Raw genomic sequence first — 10,000 nt, forward strand, 5'->3', positions numbered from 1 at the left:
TCAAATATTTTACAGGCTCTGAGTCTGAGCCACATACTTATTGTCAGGAAAACAAAGACATGGAAAGCTAAAATTAAAACCAAACTATCCTCAGATTGCTCTCTGCTAACTGCTCTGCTCCATGCAGTTCCTGTTAATCAGATGCACTTTATTTATAACTATTTCCCCTTCATGATTTTATTTACTATCATTTGCATTAAATGTAAAACCCATTTAAATGTAAAATGTATCATATGTACAATATACCAGTAAATAAATGTGCCTTACGTCTACATTTTTATCACCAGAAACAGTTGGGGCAGACCCAGAGGAGATTCCAGCAGAGAATCCAGGAGAGAGAGAAGGAGCTGCAGGAGCTGAGGAAGGCTGTGGAGACTCTCAAGGTGAGTACTGACCAGAGGAGAAGACAACAGCTGGTTTCAGCTTTCGACTGTTATCATCAAATGTTATCATATTATGGCAGCTTTGTTTATCTGCTATAACTAGATTACAGGAATCAAGTTGTTTTCCAGACCAAACTCCCTTTGTATTCAGTTGCTTAATGATACAAATGCTGAAGTCATGTTGAAAAATGGACACATATTCAGAACAGTATATCTAATATTAGTGTTCTATTGGAAGTATACAATTTGAATGTTCTATGAGTAAGCTGAATCCTGGAGAGTGAGAATTCTAAATTAGCAGTAATAAATTCTCATTCCACCCTTGAGCCAGAGCCCAGTGAGTAACCAGTACCTCTACAGCACCCAAAGAACTACTGACACTTTCAGCTTCACCTCCCTCTGTGTGTCTCCTGCCCTCCTCTTTGTGTGTCTCCTAACAGAGCTCTGCACAGACAGCAGTGGAGGACAGTGAGAGGATCTTCACTGAGATGATCCGCTCCATTGAGAGAAGGCGCTCTGAGGTGACAGAGCTGATCAGAGCTCAGGAGAAGGCTGAGGTGAGTCGGGCTGAAGGACTCCTGAAGAGACTGGAGCAGGAGATTGCTGAGCTAAAGAGGAGAGATGCTGAACTGGAGCAGCTTTCACACACAGAGGATCACATCCATATCCTCAAGGTAACATTTGATCTGCACTCCTGAAACTGAAATTAGATGTAAAGAAAAGAGTATTGGAAAGAGTATTGAGTTGATAGCTTTCTGTGAAATATATGACATATGTCAAAACATCAACTGTGCAGCACATGTGGAATACAAATCCGTATGTGAGCTGCATGATGTGTGATTAATACGTATAGATTGTATTGCTTTACTGTACATGCAGTATACTATGTACAGAATGTATCTAACATGTACACACTTAAACATATCATGCTTAATTACACACACACTATATCAACTGATTTAATCCATATGCAGCCTTTGGGGACACAGCCCTGACTGAATATTCAGGTGGCATGTCTCACCTTTTGTGTTTCTCTCTGCAGAATGTTGTGTCACTGGTGCTCCTTGCAGTATATTTCCAACCAGCATGACATTCATAATCAATTCTCTCAACTTATATATTTTTCTCTGTAGAATGTCCCATCATTCCGATACTCTCCTTGCTCTCCCAGTATGACCATCAACCAACGTGTCTCTTTTGAGGCTGTGAAGAAATCTGTCTCTGCAGTGAAGGTGCAGCTGGAGGAGAAACTGGAAGGCATCTTCAAGCAGGAAGTGGCCAAGATATCTGCAGCAGGTGGGACAAACCTCTAGAATGGACACAATGATGAGACTACTTTTATAAGACACAGTTATGTTTAAACAGTTATGGATTCATTTGACTCTGTGTGTTCTGTGTCTCTCAACAGTGGCACATGTCAAGATCATCCAGTCTTTAGAATGTGAGTATGTCTTTAAGCTGCATTCCCATCTTCAGCTGAAATAAAAACTTACTGTACTGTACCTCCAGATCTAACAGTCCTAAGCAAAAATATGTTTATGGAAGTGCACTGTCACAGAAAACAAACATTTCCCAAAAGGAGGAGTACACACAATATGATATACTTGCAAAACTAGATGTGTTTTTGTTTTGTTTTGTTGATCCTGGGTGCATGAGAATGTCTCTGTGTTGGTTCCCAGATACTGATCCTGATCTCCCAATCAGAAGATCAAACAGTAAGGAGGGGCTGCCACCAAGCAGTAAGTCTTTAGTCAATGATTCTAACAGCCTTTACATCTGGAGTTTAGCAATAAAGTGATAGTTTCACTAATCTTTAAAACCTTCTTTCAGGATGTGACATTAAGGCCCATTTGATGTTTACATGTATCAATAACAGCAAACAAAAGCAGAAGCTGATGGAGATCAGAGATAGAGTTGGAATTCAGCTTTAACAAACAGTCACATTAAAATGCACCCCAAACTACTACATTACACCCATTACTTCTGCAGTTGTGTTGTGATACAAAACTAGATTGTGGTGAGTTACAGTATAAAGGTCCTCTAAACATGCCCCTACCCTCCTAATGAAGATGAGGGACTTGGCAGTGGGAGGTTGGAGGCCTTTAAAGGGATATTCCGCCATTTTTGGAAATTTTCCACCTCCCCTCGAGCAAAACAATCGATATTTACCTTGTTCCCGCAAACTTGCAAACGTACCATAGGCACAGTGATATCGTACGCAGCATCTGAAAATAGTCCCCATAGACAACAAGCAGTAGTAGTGCCAGTAGTTTGCAAGTTGCCTTGATTATTACGCCAGATGAGAGTGTAGTTCCATGTCAAATCAGTCTAGAAAAACGCCAGGTTTCATTTTCAGTTGGTCTTATTGCACTTTCTAACTTGAGAGGAGACACGTTTTAAATGGGAAAATTACCAGAAATCTTAGTCACTTTTAAACATGAAGCTAGCAGGCGAGAAGCTAATGGTCTAATCCGATTCAATGATCTATGCTAGGCTGAAGCTAAAAGTTGTATCGCCAGACTCACAGAATGGCTGGATGAACGGGAACAAGGTAAATATCGATTGTTTTGCTCGAGGGGAGATGGAAAATGAGCGTATTTCCAAAAATGGCAGAATATCCCTTTAAGATTTAAGCAGCTGGGGACTCATAATGCAGCATAACCTTCTCTATACAATCTCTACTGATGTGATTTAAAAATGAGCGCGTTGTCATCAATATATATTATCTCGGCAAATGCATATGTTTTATTGATAGTAAAGTGATATTTTCTGTTTCAGTGTCTGAAGTTTCAGTGCCTGGTCTTTTTCCTGAACCAGTGACCAGAGAGGAGGTATTGCAGTGTAAGTTGGACACACAGTCAGACATCCACATTCAGCTGTTCATCGTATTCGATGATGACTCTTGGGGGGGGGGGGGGGGGGGGCTTTGCTTTCTGTTAGTTATCTCCTTAGTTGGCTGTAGAGGACTTGGCGGGGCAGGCGGTGTTCAGGCATATACAAGTATGGTGTTCCTCCAGTGCAGATGTGTTTTGCCCACAGCTGCTTCCATACAGACTGAGCCAGAGTTGCTGAGGATGTGTGTATGGGGGATCCCATCTTCCCAGGACAAACTGAGTATCTTTTGTAGGCAGCGGATGTGGTGGCCAATGATCTTAGAACATGTGTGCACAATGCTCTGGAGGTGTTTCTTATTTTTGATAGAGGGAGTGAAACCAGCATATGGATGAAAAAGTCAGAACACTTTCAATGAATAGGTATAAGAAATGTTGAGGATCTTCCTGTTCACTCCAAAGGAGTATAGCTTCCTCTAAAAATACTGGCGCTGTTGACATTTTTTGAAGGATCACCTCTGTATTGGAGTCAAAACGCAGTTTGTCATCAATGACTGTTTGTACTCCTATTAGCTTCCACTGATTCCCCATGAATCGTAGTGGCGGTCCTGCATCCTCCATGCCTGTTGAAGTTAATGAACATCTCCTTGGTCTTTGTGACATTTAGCTCCAAAAAAGGAGCTATCACACCATTCCACAAACTCACTGAGGACAGGACCGTGATCTTGGACAGAACCAGATAAAGGGATAGGAGAACAGTGTCGTCGGCAAACTTCACTAGATGACGATCAGCATGGTGGCTTCTACAATCATCTGTACAAGGTAAAAAGCAGCGGTGAGAGGACACAACCCTGGGGTGAGCCAGTGGACGTGTAGCTGATGTCAGAGAACCTCTTGTTGACCAGCACCTTCTGTGTTCTTTGGGTCAGAAAGTCTGTGATCCACAGAATTAATTGATGATCTAAGTTGAAACAGTTCATGAGCTTTTTGGCCAACATGTCAGGTTGAATGGTATTAAAGGCAGAGGAGAAATCCGCAAATAGGAGTTGTGCAAAGGAATTAGGGCTTTCTAGGTGTTCATGGATGGCATTCAATATGTAGATTTTGGCATCATCCACCCCTCTTTTGCACGATACGCGAACTGAAAGGATCCATCTTTGAGGCTGTGGTGTTGATAATGTGAGCTTTCACAATCCTCTCAAAGGCCCTTATGACAAGGCTTTAAGGCTGCTCTTCTTGGGAACGGGAATGATTGTGGAGTGTTTCCATGACTGTGGGACAGTGGCAGTAGATAGAGACCTCTGGAAAATCTGCTGGAAAACTCCTCCAAGCTGCTCAGCACAGTGTCTCAGTGTGTGACCGCAGATTTGATCTGGCCCAGGGGCCTCATGTACAAAGACTTGCGTGGAATTCCTACTAAAACATTGCGTATGCGAAAATCTGGAAAGAAGCGTACGCACAAAAAAAATCAGATGTATGAAGCCATGCGTACGCAGCAATCCACGCAGCTTTCCTTTGTACATTCCAATTTACGTTAAATTAAACGCACATGCACGAGTATTATACTCCACCCTCTCTCCTCCCTCAATCACACTCATTATAATATGCTAACTAGAAGGCCACTCGAAAACTCAGACCTCCGCAAAGGCAAAATGGATTATCACCACAATATTAATAACAGTTAAAACTCATATTTGTGGATCCATCCTTTCTCGAACCTGCTACAAAATGTAATAATTGAATTAATCAAATCAAAAAAGTTTTAAAAGTTTATTACCAGCGATTGCAAGGTAGAAGTGCTCTTATCAGACACAATGGTAAAGATACAGTAGCCTACGTCTTTATCATCTGTAATTAATAACGTAACAAAAAAACAGTAGGCTAGTGGCAGAGCGTGGCAGAGGCTACAAGGGTCAGAGACCGTGGCAGATTCATTGGTCAATCTGCAAGTGACAAGGTTCACATAACGCGGTTTGGTGGGCATTTCAAGCATTACAAAATAACTGCATTAATTAGAAGGTCATTAAATCACTCGTGTCCGAGTAAGAGACCACGCATCGCGCACCCATAGTAGGAGTTTATCCAGGCTTTGCCATGACAATTTCTGGATCATATTCCTATATTTTGCACAAATGTGACAACAATAATGTGAATGCTTACTCGAGGAAAGTCAAAGTAGGCTGGCCTATGCAGTCAGTCAGGGAAATTGCTTCAATTCGCACTAAGCTATTCACGCGGATCATCTTGTCCCATTTGTATTTTTTTGTTTTACTGAAAACTGTTGGAAATATGTGAAAACACCCGGAAAACGTTTTAGGCACGGATGCGTGAAGCCAACCCCATTCATCGCAGATTTCGAGGAAGGAAAGCTCTTCGAAATCTGAAATGTTTGATAAGCCAGTGAATAATCATGTATGGAACTAAATCATTCTTAAAGGGATATTCCGCCATTTTTGGAAATACGCTCATTTTCCACCTCCCCTCGAGCAAAACAATCGATATTTACCTTGTTCCCGTTCATCCAGCCATTCTGTGAGTCTGGCGATACAACTTTTAGCTTCAGCCTAGCATAGATCACTGAATCGGATTAGACCATTAGCTTCTCGCCTGCTAGCTTCATGTTTAAAAGTGACTAAGATTTCTGATAATTTTCCCATTTAAAACGTGTCTCCTCTCAAGTTAGAAAGTGCAATAAGACCAACTGAAAATTAAATCTGGCGTTTTTCTAGGCTGATTTGACATGGAACTACACTCTCATCTGGCGTAATAATCAAGGCAACTTGCAAACGTACCATAGGCGCAGTGATATCGTACGCAGCATCTGAAAATAGTCCCCATTGACATCAAGCAGTAGTAGTGCCAGTAGCTGCAAGTTGCCTTGATTATTACGCCAGATGAGAATGTAGTTCCATGTCAAATCAGCCTAGAAAAACGGCAGGGTTCATTTTCAGTTGGTCTTATTGCACTTTCTAACTTGAGAGGACACACGTTTTAAATGGGAAAATTGCCAGAAATATTAGTCACTTTTAAACATGAAGCTAGCAGGCGAGAAGCTAATGGTCTAATCCGATTTAATGATCTATGCTAGGCTGAAGCTAAAAGTTGTATCGCCAGACTCACAGAATGGCTGGATGAACGGGAACAAGGTAAATATCGATTGTTTTGCTCGAGGGAAGGTGGAAAATGAGCGTATTTCCACAAATGGCGGAATATCCCTTTAATATCTTCTACAGTTTTAATTGCAGATATAGGCTGTTGCATAGTTTGGTAATATTAATGCACATTCTTCTAGAAACATATGCTTACGTCGAAGTGCTATTTTCAATAGCCCACATTTCACAATATGCTGTGCAAATAAAGGCCTTGATTCGTGATCAACTAATGTTGTTGTGCTGCATTGCCTCTACGTGTCGCCAACTGACGATACACACTGGAAATGTGCGTACGCCAGACATGAAGCTTGCGTGGAGGACCGCACATTCTCACGTTCAAGTCAGTCTTTGTACATCCGGACGTGAGCGTGAGAGTTAGCGTACGCAGCATTTTTGTGCCTACGCAAGCTTTGTACATGAGGCCGCAGGAGCTTTCTTGATCTTTGTCCTTCTCAAGCATTCCACCACAGATTCAACCGTGACGATGATAGGGTCACTTGTGGTCAAGCCACTGATGATATCCGCCAATTGAGACTGGTGATCTCTCTCAAACCTGGTGTAAAATGAGTTACATGTAAGGCCATTCGGGAGGGATTCATCAATGCTACCAGCCACACACACAGGTCTAAAGTCAGTGTTGACTGCTGCCATTGTCTTAAATACCCTGCCAGGCCTCCTGGAGGTTACCTTGTGTAAACTTCTCTTCAATCTTACTTTTGTAAGCTACCTTAGCTTTTTTGATGATACGGAAATATGAATTCAGACAGGCATAGAATCTGGCAAAGAAGCACACGCAACGGTTGGGCAACACTTTAGTGCTATTAACGGTGTGTTTTTTGCCTGAACCTTATTGAACGAAATTAAAAAAGAGTGAACGTGACGTTCACATACACCAGAATGAACGCGTTCACAGAATCAGGCAGAAATACAGTTTGTTCAGTTCAAGTTCACCAAAATTATGAACAAGTTCATGAACTTTTGTTCAATGAACGCGTTCAGGCACAGCACTGGAATGGGTGAATTTGGACGCATTTTGTGTGCCTACTGTAGTGTCCAAAAGTGAAGCGCTGCACCATGCTACAGGGAGACTGCTGCTCTCTGGTGGTTATTATTGGAAACTTCAAATCAGTGTGATTCACCCGTATAGGCTACTGATGACATTACGTTATTAAAATGTGCCCGTATCTGACTGTATATTTGTGGTATGCTAGCTCTATCTTACCTGCTCACATTTTAATACCTTTATTTGTGTTCACATTTTACAATGAATTTCATTGAACACAAACAATTTTAGACACCAGCATTGTAAACCCAGTAGCCTATGCCTCTGGTCTCAGTTCATGGGTATATAAAACAACGCCTTCTCCATACTGTATGTGGCGACTGCCAATTATCACAGAAATTGAGCAGAATTTTGCTAGAGCCTTTGCTCTTGGCTTAGAGAGACCAGCAATCTGCAAACCCCTGACTACTAGTCTGTGGACATTACCTAGGCTTCCAAATATACACACCAACAGCTTACATTTGTACCCAAGCTGTACAACAATGTCTCTGAGTGGCTGATACTTTAAAAGCTTGGTAAGGTAGGCATCCTCTAGACTGTAGTCAAATGCACAGCCCACTTCAATAATGGTTACTTCTCTGCTGTCCTCATCAACAACAACAACATCTGGCCTTTTTGCAGCAACATTTAAAAACACATTATTTCCACTATTACAGAGTTTGAACATGCAAGGTGAGACGCATACATTCTTGTAGATTGTTGTAAGCGGTGAACAATTCTGTCATGTCTGGCCATGTACATTCCCTTATACACATAGCAGCCATTCAGAATATGAGACAGGGATTCAATAATTAGCTGGTTATCATGGTGCAAACAGTGGGAAGGAAATGTGTTAGGGTACCAAAGAGATAGATTAAGTCTAGTTGGAAGAACTTGTAGTCTGGCTTTGGCTGCAAAAGTCAGTAGGTCTTCATCAACAGCAGAGTTTTTAAGTATTGAGTGAGAGACAGCATGGTCTGCAGTAGGAAGGCAAGCAAGCTTTCCCTGTAATTTTAAATCAGTCCAATGTTGTTGCTGGCGCTGTTGTTGTAGCTTTACAAGGCACCTTCGTGCATTGTCAGGTGATAGATGATGTCCTGTATCCACAATAGTAGCCCTTACTGAGATTAAACAGTCAGTTATAAGGTCTTCAGAAACGATTACATTTTCTGTGTCAGGTTTAACCCAGTCCAGGGATACTCCGACTCTTACACAAAGGTCATTAAGGTCAGGCCAATCTGACCAGACCCCAAAACCAGTACAGTGCGTCTCCATTTTAGAGTTAGATTTCCTTTTGAAGCCCAGGAAGCTTGGCTCACCCTCTCTTGCCAGGGGGACTTTGCGGCGTTTCATGTCCAGAAACAGAGAGGATCTAGCAAGCTCCCTGACAGTGTTGTCATCATTGTTCAGCATTTTGGTGTGACAGTCTTGTTGCATTATACATCCACTCCACGTTTGGAACACCAAAACCCCCATCCTGTTTGGACTGGAAAATGATGTCTCTAGTAGTGTGAGTGTTCAGTCCGAACCACTTTCTCACTAAGGAGACCATTTTGTTATTCAGTTGACTCAGTGTCTTGCTCATAAGATGGATGTTGGCGAAGAGATGTTGTATTCTAGACAGGGCAACCTGTCTGATGGCCTCCAGCTTCATGAGCAGAGGAAGTGGTGAAGCATCTATCAAGTCCAGCCTGGAAGTGAATTCAGTGGTTATGTACTCAACCTGCTCTTTCCACTCCCCAGCTATATTAAATTTGTGTCCTAAATATGTGACCCTGTAAAGCGGAACCAGTCGTTTCGGTAAAATTTATTAAATTAAGCTATTGTGCTCACGTGAACGGCCATAAACTAAGCTTTCCAATGATACTGTATGTATATGGAGGGTATTACACAAACTATCGCTAAGATAACCGCATCCAAAGTTGACATGGTTCTCCTGTCATGAAATGCCAGAAGAGGAGAAATCACCTTTTTAAGCGGTGCGTTCACAATGGGAATGACAGCAAATGTGTTGAATCTTCGCCGGGTTTAACAGTCAAAACGTATGTTTTTCCGTGAAATGCGTTCACGATATGAAACTGTTGACTGTATACAGTCGAATTATGCGAAAACGTGAAATTCAACATTTTAACCCGGAAGTTTATTATTGTTGATTTTCTCAAAATAACGTTGTGCGCAAAACGACTGATTTCGCTTTGAATGGTCACATATGTGTACGTCTCGTGCAGGTCATACACTCGGATCGGTTCTGTACTGATGGTAAACTCAGGATTTCGATCAGCTCTGGATTTGTACCAACGGTTTCCCCCACTTCTTCCCTGGTAGAGAACGGCGCATTTTGAATGCTTGATTTAAACCTGACCAGTTCAGAAATGAGTCTGTTCTGGCAAGCATGTTCTTAATTACTGTCTCTTCCCGAGAGGCCAATTGGATGTCATCGGCATAGGCTTGTACAGGATTAGGGGAAAACACACTGGGTGGGGCACAGTCACATAGCCACTCAATCCACCCGTTAGTGGCGAGTACAAAGTTGATGGCACTCCATGGGCAGCCTGTTTTTATGCCTACTTGGAGGGGTATTGGGTCTGTGAG

At 42.0% G+C, this 10,000-nt stretch overlaps 1 protein-coding gene across 2 annotated transcripts in view; it reads left to right on the forward strand.

The window, feature by feature from the left end:
- Window positions 1-10,000, forward strand: part of LOC134089164 (tripartite motif-containing protein 16-like) — a 14,599-nt gene that overhangs the window by 819 nt on the left and 3,780 nt on the right. Inside the window, exons 2-8 of one of the 2 annotated variants that reach the window (XM_062543510.1) lie at window positions 288-383; window positions 824-1,057; window positions 1,517-1,679; window positions 1,792-1,824; window positions 2,063-2,122; window positions 3,162-3,224; window positions 3,882-4,036. In XM_062543510.1, the coding sequence (XP_062399494.1) occupies window positions 288-383; window positions 824-1,057; window positions 1,517-1,679; window positions 1,792-1,824; window positions 2,063-2,122; window positions 3,162-3,224; window positions 3,882-3,937 (705 nt within the window). In that variant the 3' untranslated portion in view covers window positions 3,938-4,036. The remainder of the gene's footprint in view (window positions 1-287; window positions 384-823; window positions 1,058-1,516; window positions 1,680-1,791; window positions 1,825-2,062; window positions 2,123-3,161; window positions 3,225-3,881; window positions 4,037-10,000) is intronic. The other variant, XM_062543509.1, reaches the window with a different exon arrangement.

The sequence above is a fragment of the Sardina pilchardus genome, chromosome 8 (assembly GCF_963854185.1).
Source record: "Sardina pilchardus chromosome 8, fSarPil1.1, whole genome shotgun sequence".
In the NCBI taxonomy this organism is placed as follows: Eukaryota; Metazoa; Chordata; class Actinopteri; order Clupeiformes; family Clupeidae; genus Sardina; species Sardina pilchardus.